The 16,941-nt window shown below is 41.5% G+C and overlaps 1 protein-coding gene across 9 annotated transcripts in view; it reads left to right on the top strand.

The window, feature by feature from the left end:
* Positions 1 to 16,941, top strand: part of MBNL2 (muscleblind like splicing regulator 2) — an 86,356-nt gene that overhangs the window by 50,331 nt on the left and 19,084 nt on the right. For 6 of the 9 annotated variants that reach the window (XM_044437768.1, XM_044437775.1, XM_044437769.1 and 3 more), the window contains 5 exons: positions 1,001 to 1,165; positions 3,330 to 3,530; positions 4,954 to 5,217; positions 12,112 to 12,165; positions 12,763 to 12,916. In XM_044437768.1, coding sequence (XP_044293703.1) covers positions 1,001 to 1,165; positions 3,330 to 3,530; positions 4,954 to 5,217; positions 12,112 to 12,165; positions 12,763 to 12,916 — 838 coding nt within the window. The remainder of the gene's footprint in view (positions 1 to 1,000; positions 1,166 to 3,329; positions 3,531 to 4,953; positions 5,218 to 12,111; positions 12,166 to 12,762; positions 12,917 to 16,941) is intronic. The other 3 variants (XM_044437772.1, XM_044437774.1, XM_044437773.1) reach the window with 1 other exon arrangement.

Here is a 16,941-nt window from a genome sequence, read left to right as displayed (position 1 = left end):
TGGTCCCGGGAGATGAACCCAAGGAGAATATCTTTTGTTCCTCACAGTGGAAGGATACCCAGAGCCCTTGAAGCCTCTTTAAGCGGCCTTGCGTTTATCCTTCTCATTTCTCTATAAATACCTGCCTATTAGAAGAAGTGATCCTGGAGACAAACAGCTCATCATTGCAATTAGAGATTTATACTGACCTCGTCTCTTTCTTGCGAATTTAAAATGTGATCAGACTACCCTGTCTGGTGGGAGTTAATCTACTTGTAGCTGCATTCTGCAAATTCTGAGAACTGCAATATGGCCCCAGATCACTCATTCAGCTTAGTGGAGGCCTTTGTTACAGGAGAACAGGTCAGATCCTCCATGGAGCCAGTGGCTGCCAGGTCTCTGCAAGGTTACCATGTAATCCAATATTCAGCCTTCCCATGTTGGTCATTCCCCCAGTGGAGCCGGAATACTCTTTGTGCTAGATGTGGTGCAGAGCAGTCACTTTTCTTCCGAGATGTCTTCTGAGATGAGCTTGGGAGTAGTGCTTTTGATGCCGCCTTCTTTAAGCCCTTGGAATGGATTGGAGAAATGCAGTTTTGTTGTCACTAAGCCTCAGTAGGCATAGGTTATGGAGTGCCATTGGGAAAGGGCCAGGGTGTGCCTAAGAACACTTTTGTGTAGAAGTGCTGCTCCTAACTACTCTGTTATCTTTCTCTTCCACTGGGAGTTTCATGCAGTGCACCACCAGGCTGCCCTTAATGGCAGAAGTATTATTTTGTAAGTCAGCTAATGATGAACACTGTATGTGGAAATACCCCATAGATTTTCAATGGAATGTTTAATATGATTAGAATAGGGATGCCATGCCTTGGAGAAAAGCCAACAAAAGCAGTGTTTTTCAGGCCATTTGGTTTCTGTGAGATGCTCAGCCTTCGTAGTGCTTTTCTGATTAATATTTTTTCTTCTGAGACCAGACTATTGTAAATTCTCCAGAAGTGGGTAATGTTGTAACATTTTTCAGGGCCGTTGCACAAGGGAGAACTGCAAATATCTTCATCCACCAACACATTTGAAAACTCAGCTAGAAATTAATGGTAGGAACAACCTGATCCAACAGAAAACCGCAGCAGCGATGCTTGCACAGCAAATGCAATTTATGTTCCCAGGAACACCCCTTCAGCCAATGGTAAGTACCTTTACAAAATGACAGCCTGTGCTGCCTTCATATTCTAGCCCCTGCTAACATGACAAATGCATTTGGAGCACTTCATTATTTCCACCTCTGTCAATTATATTACAGTATTGCTGTTGTAAAATATTCTAGGTGGAATTTAAAAAGCCAAGAAACGAATGACATCCATATATATTATGACTTCTTGCAGTTGTTTTGAGATGATTCACTTTTAAGGAGGAGGAAGTTTACAGGCATTCCTGGGGGTTACAAACATGTTCCTAAGAAAATGGAAATTTGTCTTTAAGTTGAATTTGTATGCAACTTGGATTGGGTATAGTTGACCCTCCATATTTGTAGAGGGTTTGGGGTACAGGACCCCTGCAGAAGTGGGAAAACCACAAGCCCTCCCCCTCCACTCTCTAGTTCTTCCTCTTTGCAGCTAGGAAATGCCAGAGAGGTTTCCCTCTCTAAATGGGTAGGGCAATTTAATTTCTAAATTAATAGGCTTCATGGCAGTTCATTTGTAAGTACAGGTTGTTCATATCTCGGATGTTTGTAACCTGGGGATTGCCTGCATTCATGATTAGGGCTACAAAGGGAAAGATACAATGTGATTCATAGCACCACAACTAATCTACATATTATAGATTATAATAGATTATAATCTATTATAGATTAGATCTATAATCTATAATAGATTATAATAGATTATATAGATTATAATAGAATATTTATTTTTATTTTAAACAGGCTGCATTTTCATTAAGAGCATGGCTATTGATGTGTTTGCTCTTGTCTGCTTTGAAACTTTAGCCTATAATGTGTAAATTGAATCCAGAAATTATACAAGCTAAAACCTTAAGAACGTTAAGTTTTTAACCTGTATTTTAATACTTTTCCTTGGTTCATTCACTCTGTATTCTGCTTGGGCTGGGATTTTTTTTAAGTTAATCCTCCTTCAAGAGAGAATGAATTGTGATGACTTGAGGAAGAATACCTTTTTTAAAAATTATAAACTCCTTTGACTAGAGCAGCTGTAGGATCATCTCTTAATGTTCCCTTACAGCAGTTATAATCCTTTCTTATTGGAAGTATGCAATATCATCATATATAATGAATTGTACTATGGATTAGTTCTGTAGATTGAAGATGGAATAAATAGGGCCTTGTAGATTATCAGCAATATTGTATTCCTGCTCAGCGTGTCTGGGTGTGAAAGCAGGAACTGGTAAGGAATTGATGCAGTCACAATATGGTGCTGGGGAAGAGCTTCGTGAGAGACAGATGAGCAAGCCAGAACTTTCCCTGGAAGCAAAAATGATGGAACTGAAGCTTTCGTACTTTGAGATCAGCACAGGAGGGCAAATCTCCCCGGACAAAACAATCCTGCGAGGGAAAGTCAAAGGCAGCAGATGAAGAGGAAGACCAAAGATGAGATGGGTTGACTGATCTCATAAAGGAAACCACAGCCTTGCGTTTGCAAGAGCTGAGCAAGGCTGACCAGGATCTTTTGCGGGGCTTTCTTTGGGGTTGCCTTAAGTCAGAGACAGCTTGACAGTATATAGAAATAACATTTCCAGAAGAATTATTAATATATATACTCTTAGTTTTCTGTTTTGCTAGGTTTTTAAAATTGTTCTACCAACCACTTGCTGCCTGAGTATCTTTCCCTATGTTTATTTTCTGGGCACGCATCCTCCCATACAAAGATGGTTTCAGAAAATCTCATGGTGAGACAGTTACTTTTTAATGTCTGTTTCACAGTGAGTTTGGATCTAATTTATTTTGGCTATGCTAAGCCATGGTTTTATGTTGAGACTGAAGCCTTTAACAGAGGTTACTTCATCAACATGCTAGTTTTTAACGTTAGGCTTCCTACAGTGACTTTCAAATTCTTTTTTTTTTTTTAAGGACTGACCAGTGAAATGATACCTGTTTGCTTTTTCTCCCAGTTGCTTTAAGAAACACTGCCTTCTGGTTGCACTGGTGGTGGATACTGTTGGCATATAGGCAGTCCTAGATTTATAAACAAACAAGATAAATGCTTTTCTTTGAAATGCCACACATAATGTAGAGTAGTATGAACAAAACTCAACATTTATTGTGTTTTCACCTGTAGAGTAATACATCTGGGTCACCGTGTTTGTTTTCATTTCTCTCTGTTTTCTTTTTTCAGCCCTCATTTCCTGTAGGGCCAACAATAGGATCCAACACAGCACTAAGCTTTGCACCATATTTAACACCTGTCACTCCTGGTGTGGGATTAGTTCCTACTGAAATTGTTCCCACACCACCAGTCATTGTTCCAGGAAGTCCCCCTGTCACAGTACCTGGGTCAACTCCAACGCAGAAGCTCCTCAGGACAGATAAACTGGAGGTAAGATGAACGCTGTTTATGTTGCTACATATAGTTCTTTGAACTGTCTCGTGAAAGAATTACAAACAAAGTATTACTATTTTTAGTGTGGTGATGCAGCTACATAACCTTAGTTACTACAGAGAGTAGGTATTGCAGGTATTCTGTGCTGCACTAACACAAGTATAGAAGTGATGCATGATTGTTAGTGCGGTGACTCTGAGAATATATTGGACTGGATGTATTAAATTCAAAGGACCTACTAAAAACAGTAAATCTTGGGGTAGTGGCTAAGAATGTTGGACAGGGAATTTAGAAACCCATGTTTTAGTCCCTGCTTGTCCATGAAGCTCATGAGGTGACTTTGGGCTACACTGACTCTCAGCCTAACCTGCCTCACAGGGTTGTTGTGAGGATAAAATGGAGAGGAGGGCCACCTTGGGTTCCTTGCAAGAGGAAGAAAGTTGAGATACAAATGTAGTATAGTAATAGTAGAAGTAGTAATAATAATAATAATGTGCTTTGGCTAACTGTAGGCCTACTGGGAATTAAACATGCAGAATTGTTTGTATGTCTCATTCCCAAATCAGTTTCAGAATCAACATCTTCTGGAAAACCTGATTGTTTTCAGAACACCTGAGAACAAGTGCCGAGTGGTTCTCAGAAGTGATAGGAGTACTTTGAACAGGTCATGGGACAACGTGCAGCAGGAAGGGATGGCTTCGTGGTTGGTTCTCTTCTGGATGTTAGTCTGTAGTGCTGTTGTGTGGATGGTAAAGGAGAGCAAGACTTGCCTTTTCCCTTTGCGTGCCACCCATTTCTGACTGACTCTACCGTTGACAAAGAGCCATAAAAGGGGATTCACTTAGGTTTCTGAAGATGCATCAAAATTATTGGGTTTTGAGCCATATTTAGGCAGTGTCAAGTAGACTTGAAATTTGTGTGCAATGGTTAAATTACCCTGAATGGTTAAAAACCCAGTTCCCTGAATGTCTCGAAGACTCTTCAAGAGAAAAGAAAGACAATTTGAGCTTGTGGGTTCTGCCTTCTTTTAGATGATTGATCACTATGATTTGGGGAGAGGAAGGGCAAACAGATAAAGTCAGTGGGAGGGGAACGAATTTGCAGAGAGCATGCAAATGTGTGTAGAGATGCAGAATCAGAAGCATGGACCATCATACGGGTGCGGGTTAAAGCAGGTATGTGACCTCTTGCTGTTTTGGCCTAGAACGCCCACCATCTCCACCCAGCATGAGGGATTATGGGAGTTGTAGGTCAAAACATTTGGGAGGTGGCCAACCCAAGTATTGGTAGGATTTAAAATGTTCTAACTCATTTGCCCGCAAAAATTACGTGTTTAAATTTCTGCTTTCGTTTTGTGTGTAATTGCCCAACCCCTCGTGCGTGGATCGGCATGCATAACGAGTCCTGTTTTGCGCACCAGGTTTGCAGGGAGTTCCAGCGAGGAAACTGTGCACGGGGCGAAACCGACTGCCGCTTTGCACATCCCGCAGACAGCACAATGATTGACACAAATGACAACACCGTGACTGTTTGCATGGATTACATAAAAGGGCGCTGCATGAGGGAGAAATGCAAATATTTTCACCCTCCTGCTCACTTGCAGGCCAAAATCAAAGCTGCTCAGCACCAGGCCAACCAGGCTGCAATGGCAGCTCAGGCAGCCGCTGCAGCTGCTACGGTGATGGTAAGTGTCAGAATGCAGGACTGTGGAATCTCTGCTTTTGTGAAGCTAGCCTTGCTTAAGAGTGTAATTTAGCTCAAATCCTGCTCTCAAATATGGTTTTCTGTTAATTTTGTAGCGCAGATCAATTCAGCAATCCGACATGCCTTTTTCATTTAATAACTTCAGCACAGTAGGTATCTCTCAGGAGCGTAGGTACCCACGTGGCAACTGCCCCTCCAGTTCTGACCGTTAAAGGATTTGGATGATTTGGAGCACAGGTCACTGCTCTGCTAGCTGCATACAGGCATCGACACTGGCGTTGCACCTTCTGAGACATGCAATGTGGCCGTGACTGTACGGAAATCCCCGTTAATGCAGCTTCTGTTTTGCTAGTGACAGGAGTATCTGAAAGGGACGGTTAGGGAGAAAGAAGAGAAGAATAGTTTTATTTATACATGTGCCTGTTAAGTTGAGGATTAAAGACTCTAGAATCCTTAATTCTCCTTTAGCCTCTCATAGTTTTATGTATGCAATGGATTCATTCACAGAGTTAATTTGATATGCATGTGACATGGTAAAACCTCTTACAGGGATGGCATTGGAGGGGGCTAATTTGTGTGGATCTGGGTAGGGGGAGGAGTGAGATTGTGAGGAGGACTAACTAGGCAGAAAGAAGTCCATACCTGTGTCATACTTCAGCCCTTTTCTCCCACTTGAGGCTTGCTGCTTGCCCTGTCAGCCTGCCCTCAGACCTCTCACTTCCTCACACACGCTTTCTCTCTTGCGTGTGCTCGGTCTCTCTCTCATTCCCCCTCTCCCTCTCCCCAGGCTCTCTGTCTTCCTGACTACTAGTCTAGAGTCTTTGCCCAGCGAGATAGGTTGGTGATTTAACTGGCCGCCCCATTGCTCAGCAGGCTCTGCAGCCTGGGATGTGCTTTTGAGGATCCCAGGGTGTGGGCGCCGGAGGACATCACAGTTCATGTGGAGGGCACTTGTTTGGCGTGTTCAGCTCTTTGTGAACTTCATGTCAACTGTGGGATTGTCCCAGCAGGGCTTCCGTCGAACACATATAGCATGTCTTGCTATTTCAGCTAGTCATGGAGAAAGTGGGGAGCCTATTAAGAGATCTTAAGAGATTGAATTGGTTCCTCTGTCGTGCTCAGATCATTGCATGTTAAGGATTAGCCTCACTTTCCCCTGTGCAAGGGGGTCTCTTAAGATGGGCTACCCCCAGAAGGTAAAGGATCTGAATGACTTCCTGGGGGCTCTGGGTATGCGTGTTCTGGCTGGGTCTCCAGTCAAAGCACTGGTCCATCTGTGGAATGCAGAAACAACCTGGATACTTGGACCAAGTATCCTTACTACAATAAGGATACTTGGTCATGAGCACCTTCTCTGGACGGGCAAAGTTCATAAAGACCCATGGAGACTGCTTGAGCATAGGCAGAGAAAAGCTCCTAACAAACGCAACGGGACATGGTGTGTGCCCATATTTAAGCTTGCTCAAGGACAGAAAATGTGGTTGAAGAAATGTTATTTCTTCTCTGTTGCATCCTTTCTATCCCGTCCAGCAGATTTTTTTTTTTTTCCATTTGGGGCTTACATGCTGGCCCTAAGGAGATTATGGTACCATCAGATGTCCACTGCGACATGCATGTGAGGCACATCCAAGATAAAATACCTTGCATTTGCTGGGGTTTAGAGTCGATTGTTACAGCAAGGTAATCAGGTGTGGTATTCAGAATGCAGTGCTGTAACTTTCAGTTGGTACAACTCAAGGATGTTGACATGGTGCTTCATAAAGCCACCTTCATACTGGGCCTTTTCTCTCCATGGCTTACTAAAACTGGCAGGGAAGAAACAGTCATCTAGGCCAGGGGGGTGATTAATGCCTCTTTGTCAAAGGGAGTCTTTCTGGACTGCTTAAAAGATGCAATGCTATTTCCGAAGGAATTGTTCCTGCAGCTGGAACATCTCAGTAACTTTCAGCCAGTGACAAGTTTCCTTTTCCCAGACGAGGTCCTTCAGTAGGTGGTTGCCAACCAGCTTCAGGTGCTCTTGGATGAGGAGGATTCTTTCTGTTCATTTCTGCCATGTTTTAGGCTCAGTTTAGTCATGAAAATGGCCTTGCTCATTCTGTGTGATAACCTGTGTCAGGGGTAGTATGAACCTGTTGATCATACTGCATCTCTCAGTGACTTTTGACACCATCAGCTATGATATCCTTAGGGGGCAACTGTCTGAGCAAGATATGGGAATACTTCATTGCAATAGCTTTTGCTTCTGTTTGGATGGTCCACTGCAGGTGCTAGGGCTTGGGGCATGTTGCTTGATGGCATGGATTCTTCGGTATTGGGTTCCATGGGGTTCAGAATTTTGTCTCCAATGCTGTTTAGCATCTGCAGTGCCTGGCTGTGACAGTGGACTCAGTCCAGACAAGACTGCTCTGCTGTGGCATAGCTCTTATGACAGATGAATACTGTTCCCCCTCTCCTGGGTGCTGTTACACTTCCCCCTAAAGAAGCAGTGTTGGGGTTGCATAGCTTGGGCCTTTTTCTGGAGTCATCACTGTCACTAAGTTACTGATGGCTTCAGTGACGCAGAGTGCCTTCGGTCAGCTTGAGCTGTTGGCCCTGCTTTGGTCATTCTGGACAGGGGTAACCTGGCTTCAGTAGCCTGTGCCAACTTCCAGGTAAGATTACCGTGACACATTCTGCATAGGGTTAGCTTTGAAGATGACTTGGCAAATGCTAGATAATGGGGACCAGAAGGTCCAAACATGTAACAACAGTTATGGCCTGCTTGCACTGGCTGTCAAAGTGTTTCAGAGCCCAGCAATGCTGGTTTTAACATATAAAACCTCTACAACTTGAGAATACAATTCCTGATGGAGAGCCTCTCTTCATAAGAACCTACTTGTGTCTTAGGATCAACGTGTCTTCCAAGCGAGGTTTGGAGGATGGCGATACCCTTCCTGGTACTAGTGCAGTCATCTCGGGTGCCTTCATGTTTTCTTTAGTTCCAGGCATTTGATAGTATATGATGGACTTTTAATGCATCGGTTGAATTGTTTGTGGACATGGCTGATGATTAATTCTTTTATGGTATGGTTGTATTTCAGTGGATAAATGTTTCACTTTTTTGAAATGTTGTAAGTTTACATTATGCTGCAAATCACCCTAAGGCTAAATAAGAATGTGGTGAGCTGTGTCGGAACATTTTAAAGATCAGCCTCACATTCCCAAACTGACAGATTTTGATGGCCTTGCTATATCAGTGATATATCACAATGATGTTGTAAATTGTTGACCTTCATTTTTCTTAATAGTTAAATGCAAAAAGAACAATTGTTTACCTCTCGTGGTTGTTGAATTGCTTTATTTATTGACTTATTGTGACAGTTTGATGCCATTCTAAGAGCATCTATAAGTGCATAGAAGGGCTTGTGCCTGCACATTTAGGCTTCTGATATTGCCATGAAATATTTCATGGCATTGCAGTGATACTTAAAAGCCAAGCTAAAAGCAGTCACCTCAACATGGAAAATTAATCAGCATCGCAACCTGTAGTGCTGCTTAAGAGTGTCAGGAAGCACTAAAAGAAGTGATTGTGTCTACAGATTTTGTTTCATTAATTCTGGAATGCATTGAAAGATGTATTTTTGATACAACTGTCATACCATACTGGCTGATGGTAGCAAATTTGTATCTGTGGGGTTCAATAAAATAAACAAAAGTTTCCATCTCAAGAAGATAAGTGTGCTCAGCACACATATCAGAGAAGCATTGTTCTAATTTCTGGCACTGTACAAGAAAGTAAACAAATGTGACTTGTTATTGTATGTAGTAGATACAGACAATACAGCTGGTGTCAATATCAGATGGCTTCCAGAAACACAGAACAGTACAGAATTTACCCAAGGAAGGGCAACCTGCTGTGAAGGCCCATGTATACTCTGTATCAAGTAAATAGACCCATTTCAAGGTTGAAGACTAATGGTGCAATCCTGTGCTAATTTAGAGAGAAGGCCTGCAACTCCCAGATTCATACTGGGGCATGATAGGAATTGTAGGCATTTCCTTTCCAACCACCCTTGCATAAGATTGTTCCCTACACCTGTTTGAAGGGGCAGGGGACAGATGCTTCCTAGTCCAGGATGCATCCCTCCACTAGATATGATCTTCTCTCCAGCAGTGAACAAACAGAACATTTAAAGAGGAAGGAATAGCAGTTACTTTCCATTTATATTCCCAAGAATAGGCCATTATGATTCTAGAAATGCTTTGCTTTTCTTCTTCAGGTAAGGGCAGAATTCTGTTTTTGATTGGGAACCACTTTCAGCCCCACCAAATTCACTCTCTTCAAAGTTTCATTTGTCATCATCCCCTTTTCTAATTCTTGTCTGTGTGTCGTCATTTGCAACAAATTAGTGACATGGGTTATGCATTCACCTTTATTAAAAATATCTCAGTCCATTTCAGTAAGTCTCAGAAGAGCACAGGAATACAGGAGTCGGTGTGGTGTGGTGATTAAGAGTACGCGACTGGGTCTCAGGTCGTCTGGGTCAGCTGGGTGACTTTGGGCCAGTCACAGACTCTCAGCCCAACGTATCTCACAGAGTGGTTGTTGTAGGGATAAGACTGAGAGCGGAAGGAGGAAAATGATGTAAGCCACTTTGAGTTCTAAGAAAAATGGTGGAATATAAATCAAGTAAGTAAATAAATACAAAAGCAGATGTGTGTCAAAATTACGTGCTTTACCTGCTTGGACTGCTTACCCCTATTCACAGAACTGCCTTACTAGATAAGGGCAGTTACTGCCAGCAGGAAAAGCCTAAAGCAGTAGAATGTAATTCCTTTTTGTCATGAATAATTTTAAAATTACATTTAGTCCAATTTGTGCATAAATTAACTTCCAGATAAGCTGGATTCCAGTGTTCCCATTAATCTATATATGTCTAGAATCTAACCTGGAACAAACCTTCACAAGGATTATTGTGAGCGTGTTGAATGCTCTGCTTGCCAAGAACACGGAATGGTTAAGGGTAAGCTGTCATGACCCTCGAAGGTCTGTAAGTGAAGCAGGCTGCTGTCTGGCATGGTATGGCTGCAGAATCGCATGGAGGCCATGCTGCGGTCTCTGGCACTTCAGAGCATGGTCTCAAGAACCAGGTGCAAAAGGCACCGAAAGTTATGAATACCCTGTAATCCTATTCACACTCGTCTGAGAGTGAGTTCCCTTAGACATAGTACAGAGTCCCCCGGTACCTTGTACTCAGTTACTTGGCCAAGCTAATTGTCTGTGAACCTCCTTAATTTCCCATCTGTGAATAGTTGTTAGAGCATGAAACTATGCACTCAAAAGAATCCTTTTATGTTTTGGAACTCAGATCCCACCTCTGTCTTGTATTTATTTTAACCGCACCAATACGCCTTCTGGTAAATGGGTGTTTTCTATTTGGTCAAGACTACAATGGCAGCCATTTTGTAAATGGGCAAGACTTTCTCATGGAGCCATTTTGTGAGAGCACCCACAACATGCTTCCAAAATTCCAAATTTTGGCCACTCTTTCAAAACAGTTGGAGACCTTTTTGGTTCCATTAGCGGGATGTGCACTGGCAGTGCTGCAAGGATTGGGTGAACTCCTTTTCCCAAGCAAGAAAATGTGACCCTAAACCTTGAAGTCTCCTGAGGAGAAACCTATTGTGCTGAGTGTTTATAGTTGATATATATTAAACTGTTTTCTAAGTAGAAAAACTCCACATGAAAAAAGGAATGGTGAGTTGATCCCTACCCATTTTGTGATGTAATCCAGCTATCACTCTTAGTTACGCCAAAGTATGGATAACTAAAGGTGTCCAGTTTAATCACTGGCATCTCCAGGTAAAGGCTGTATCTGACAGCAGGGCTGGGAAAGAATCTGCCTGAGATTCTGGAAGGCCATTGCTATATAGAGGCTAGACAAACCAAACCGGATAAACCAACAATCTGCTCTGGCGTAAGGCAACTTTTTATACTTTTGTAAATCACACAGAGCAGGGTTTCTGTTAAGATTTCTGTTCTGATCAGAAATGAAACAACTTACTCGTTAGTCAAATGAAATGCTTAATTAGAAATAATGTGCAGTTTTTCTCTACTTAATGCGGTAAGTTCAATGAAAGAACCTGAAGCTGTTGTTCCCAGCATAGCAAAACAAAAAACCCAAAACCAAGTCCCATGCTGAATTTGATGATAAGTTAGTGATCAGAAATAATATTTACTAAATACATCTAAAAAGGAAAGAGAAGTTCAGTTTAATCATATTCCTATTTGCATTTTCCGAACGGAAGATATGTTTCTAGTTAACATGATGCACTCATTTTATTAAATTGTTCAAAGAGGCTTCACTGGTTTAGAACAATTGGCTGTTCTGTGATGGTAACTAAAACAAACTGGTGTAGAATGTTAGTGTCTAGAAACAATGCTTTTAAGCATGGCATTACTAACTTATCAAAAATTCATTTAGGAAACCCCCTGAAATAACTATGCTTTCTTATGTAGCATAAATGCTTACTGGTGCTTATAAATGCTTAATGGTGTCTGCAAGCTGCTGTTTATTCAACTTTCCTAAATTTCAAACATCTATATTTTACTCTTTTATATGCTTTTAACTAAGGTATAGTAGATGCATTTTTGCTTCAGTACTAATTCAAGGTGTAATACTCATCTCTTTAGAAAACAAAACATTTTTGTTGTTGTGCATGCCTAGTGTTCTGTATGTTGTATATTGCATTCAGAATATTTTTTTCCTTCTCACCTATCCACAATGCAATGCCGTTCCCATGATGCACCTCTGCTTGCTGTTTACCTGTATGTTAATTCGCTTGAATCCCATTGGCCCACTGCCATCATGTGCTCGCTGCCTGTTATTAAAAGACTCAGTCGACTGCCAAAGCAATGAAGCGACCTCTCGAAGCAACTGTAGACCTGGTACTTTGACCTTTCACCTTTTGCTTTGCATGTAGCTTTTCCAAGATGCAATGATTTTTAATGTTAACTGAACTGTATTATTAATTTTACAAAAATAATTTCAGTATGTAGCCATCTCATTTTCACATGTAGTTATTGCAAAGCAGCTTAACTTCTTTCCTAACAAGGTTTTATCATCAATAGATTTACTTAAAAGATAAAGTGAGAAGAATCCTGTTTTGGTCATTGAAGTTGCTTATTTTGTGCTAATTAATATAGCTAACAAAACAGAGATCATTTTTAATGCAGTGAAATGCAAGTGCAGTTTTATTTTAGTTGTATTTAGATAATTTCTTTGTTAATTCCCTTTTGTTTTGAAAAGCTTTCCCCCTTTTGTTTCAGTTTACTGATTGCGATGCTAAAATTTTAGTTTAATTGTGCCATGCATTTACTATCAATAACAAATCCAAAAGCCATCCATTTGACATCGTTGCTGTTTTGAACTAATGTGCATGGCAAGGCATCTTCAGCTATTAAAATTGTAATGTTTTAACCATAGGACAAGCTAGTATAAGAATGATCATCCATGTTATTCTCCCCCCCCCCCCCCATTTACAGGCCTTTCCTCCTGGTGTACTTCATCCTTTACCAAAGAGACAAGCACTTGAGAAAAGCAATGGTGCCAGTCCTGTTTTTAATCCCGGTTTCTTGCACTACCAACAGGCTCTTGCTAGTGCGCAGCTGCAACAGCATGCGACATTCATTCCAACAGGTATGTAATTCCTAGAGTTTAAAAAATTATTAGAACATTCTTCACAGGAGACAAAGCTGTCTGTGTTGACGCATTCATTGTGCTTTCATTGCACAAATTCCTTCCCTTCTAACTTTTTCGTATCACAGAATTTACAGGGAATATGGACGGTAAGTTTTTTTATTTTTAATCTATGTGAAAAACATTAAGGTTTCAGAAGTGTTTGTCAGTGCTATCAAAAGGGTCTGAGATTGAACAATCTAAGGAATGGCTTATCATTATGTTTTTTCCCCCAGTGTGCTGTGTACCCTTGGAAAAGAGTACAGTTACTTCTTGTCTCTGTAGCTTTTCTGCCTGTTTGAAGTGTGTTCTACAACACACTTTCCTCCCTCTGGGTTCTGGGGGAATGAACAGAACCCAGAGGCAGACGTATTCAGATACACATGGAGTATGCTAAGTACTTGTAATTGCTATCTCTGTCCTTCAAGTGTATCTTGCATGACATTTTTTCTGTTCCTCGACTGGAGTAAAATTTCTGCTCCATATTCATAGCCTTTTACTAATATTCCAGCTCTTCCGCTATTGATACATAGAGTCAAAGTACTGCACTAAAACAGTATAGACAGGAGAGTAGGTGAACTTACACGCCCAAAGGCAACATCCAGCACAGCATACAACTTCTTGAGAATCTCCTTTTTAACATCGTTCTCCTTCCTTCCCATTGTTCCCCTGGTTTCTTGTCCAGTTCCACCTCAGCTCTTGCCAGAAATATTGTAATGCTTTTGAAAAACCAGAGTTTGGGGACCAGGATAAATTATGGAAAGAGGCTCTATTTTAATTAACCATCTTTGCATAATCTATTCTGAGAGAAGAACTAGCCCCAGGCTTCTTCTGTGTGCAGTTCACACAGCTGCTCCTGATCATGGGTATTAAGGGAAGATGGGAAAAAAATTTAATGTGAAAACTTGGCATGCAACATTGGGTGTTTCGTTAGTTAGTTAGTTAGTTTGTTTTATAAACCAACCTGTTTTGTTGTACACACTTCTCCCAGGATGGTATAATTGATTACGACATGCACAAACTCTAGTAGGTATTCGCTTTATCCATTGAACAACGATGTGGAAGGGAAGAGTGGAAGCACTTTGCCTGTCTCAGCTCCCTTTCTCCCCATCACTGGAGTGAAGGATGTTGGTAGAGGAAAGCCCGCTGTGACTGCACCAAGTCTTTCCGCTTGATTTGAAATGCTGCATTAGCAGGGTTTCACATGCAAGAGGCACCTATGCATATACAGCCAGTTTCTCTTACAGAAGTTTCTCCAATACACGGACAGTGGGGAGAAGGGAGAGGGGTCAGTGTCCCCCTCCACGTGGTTGTTCATTGCATGGAATGGAAAAGGCCGTTGTCTGAGTTCACATGACACAGCAGACCGCTAAAGTTGAGTATTGGTTGAGTGTGACTTGCCTAGAACAAAAGAGGCCATTAGCTGGGTTTACACCACACAGCAGCCTATCCTTAATTGAGTGTGGATCATTGGATTGAGTGTGGATCATTGTTGGACTGTGGCTTGTTATGTTGTGTAAACCCAGCTGGGCCAACAAACCATGGTTTGTTACTCACAAATAACCCACAAACAGGACCCCTGGTTTGTTGTTTTGAGGAGAACTGTGAATTTTTTTGCACCTGAGTTCAGATAGCACAAAAATCCATGGTTTGCCAATAACTTATGTTTCAGTGACAGTCCTGACTCAAGCCTTAAATGTGAGCTGTCATGCTGTGTGAACTCAGGCTTTGTCACCTGGAAAGTGACTATTTGAATATAAGGATTCATTCTTGATAAGTCATTATCGGAAGTATTTGTTTTTTGTTGGAAAAGGCTCTCTGTGTTTAAATTATTATTATTTTTTGCCTTGCCTTGCATTATTTAGAAGTGAGTCAGAAATAAAGATTACGTCCATGAAGGCAGGAGTTCTAGATGCACTCCTTTGGCCTGGCATATTTTTATCTGTAAAGCGTCACTCTGTGATTGCGTGATTAACAGCTGTATTCATTACCCTAAACCTTTATCTCTAGCATCAATGTAGGATTTTTCCATGTGAATTTTGAAACCATGCATTTCCTGCAGTTTCTTTTTTAGAGCCAAAGAGCACAATTTTGCCACTTGTTTCCATTGCAAAAATGGGTAGGGAAATGTAGGGATTCTCAGGGGGAAAAAATCTAAAGTGGAATATGTATGCCCCAACATTACTCGCATGCATATAGTGGTTTTCAAAGCAGCTCCTCAGATTCTGATACAGAATCTGTCAATACTCATCTCCCAGCTAATGAGAATCATCTTGCTAACATCTGTCAGCGCAAAAGTTAGTCAGGGAGGCGGTTGAGCCTGATACAACTTGTAGCCAATTTCTTCATCTTCTAGGGAGATGAAGAAGTGCAGGCACTTGTTCCCAGAATCATCAGCTGAATCACCAGGGAACAGCTGCAAAACTGCTGCAAGTCTGCAATTATTAACTTAAGTAAAAAGAAGCGAATAATAAGATGCCCTCTTTGCCCAAGTCCATATCAGCCAGCTCCAGCTATCGACAGCAGGGGTCTTCTACATTTGCAGGCAAAAATTAAAGGCTTCCCCCAGTTTTGTTATGCGCTCATTCCTATCTTCCCCATGTGGATTTTGGCAGTGTGCCATTCTGACTTCATTTACTCATGGCATCTGCATCCCGCCCTTTTTCTCCAGGAAGCCCAAGGCAGATTACCTGATTCTCCCTGTCCGCCCTTTGCCCTCACAGCCACCCTGTGATAGCTTAGTCTGAGAGCTGGTGAGTGGCCCATGGTCGCCCAGGGAGCATCATAGCCGAAATGAGGACTAGAACCTGGGTCTTCCCAGTTCCTGTCCAATACTGACCACAACACCACTGCCTCCCATTGTGTGTGTGTGTGTGTGTGTGTGCGCATGCCCTGGAGAAAACAGTAGGACGGGGGTGTCTGTGACATCGCCATCCCTGACTGCTTGGCCGGGATCTTAGAGAACGTTCTGTATGACCAGGGTCTCTGTGTGCTTGCTCGTTTGGGGCACTAAATCCCTCTTCAAGGAGCTCGCAGAAGTGAGTGCGACGTTCCGGGAAAAATGTTTGATGCTGGCTTGTGCCTTTCTTACATTTTAAGTGCCATTGAATGCAGTTGGCTTTTTTGCATATATAAATGTGGGACGGATACATACATGTTCATATATTGGTCCCACGTGAATGGTGAGAAATACTCCTAAAGTCCCCTTTTATTGATCGAGTTATGGTAAAACATACAGTCACCCCACCCATGCGGAGTAGCTTGCTCCCCCTTTCTCTTCGTCTCTGTTCTTCATTGCTTCACGTACTAATGCTGCAGTCCGCTGCCCACAAATGCTAGAGTTGTCTCATTGATTCTTCCAGAATTACTGTAAAGTAAATTGATTGTGGCCTATAGGTTGTGTTAGCGTGCAGTTTGGTGTTGCATTGTTTCAGAATCTTAGAAGTAGTAGCTATATTTTCTTCAAATACACTTGTTGTTTTAAATTAAACACAATAAAGGCAATATTGAATTGTTCTTCAGAGAATTTCCCTTTATGACAAGGTCATTCACAATTAGCTAGCTGTAGATAATGCTTATTTTTCATTTAAGCAGAGGATTAGTAAAGTTTGTTGTTTTTAATCCTAACAATAAACTAAACTATATAGCAAATATAGTTTATGAAACTGCAGGACATGTTGTGATTTCAAAATATTCTACATATATGGGACATTTTTCTTTTCTATTTTTTTTCCTAGCATTTCAATCTCAGGAAGTTAGGGTAGAGAATGATTCCAGGGTTACCAAAGCATGCATTTTCTTACAATGGTATTCCCATTCCTGGGTCAGGTCAGAGATGAAATCCACACTAACAGCATGTTTTTATGAATGTTTACTTGGAAGTGAAATGAGTTCCACTGTATTTAGTGGAGCTTACCTTTTTCCATTTAACTGGAGTGAGAATTAAAATATGAAGGTTGAAACAGACTTATTTGACATGTTCAAGT

This window comes from Varanus komodoensis, unplaced genomic scaffold, assembly GCF_004798865.1.
Source record: "Varanus komodoensis strain SLA01 unplaced genomic scaffold, ASM479886v1 scaffold31, whole genome shotgun sequence".
Classification (NCBI taxonomy): Eukaryota; Metazoa; Chordata; class Lepidosauria; order Squamata; family Varanidae; genus Varanus; species Varanus komodoensis.
This window is presented reverse-complemented; position numbering and strand designations above follow the sequence as displayed.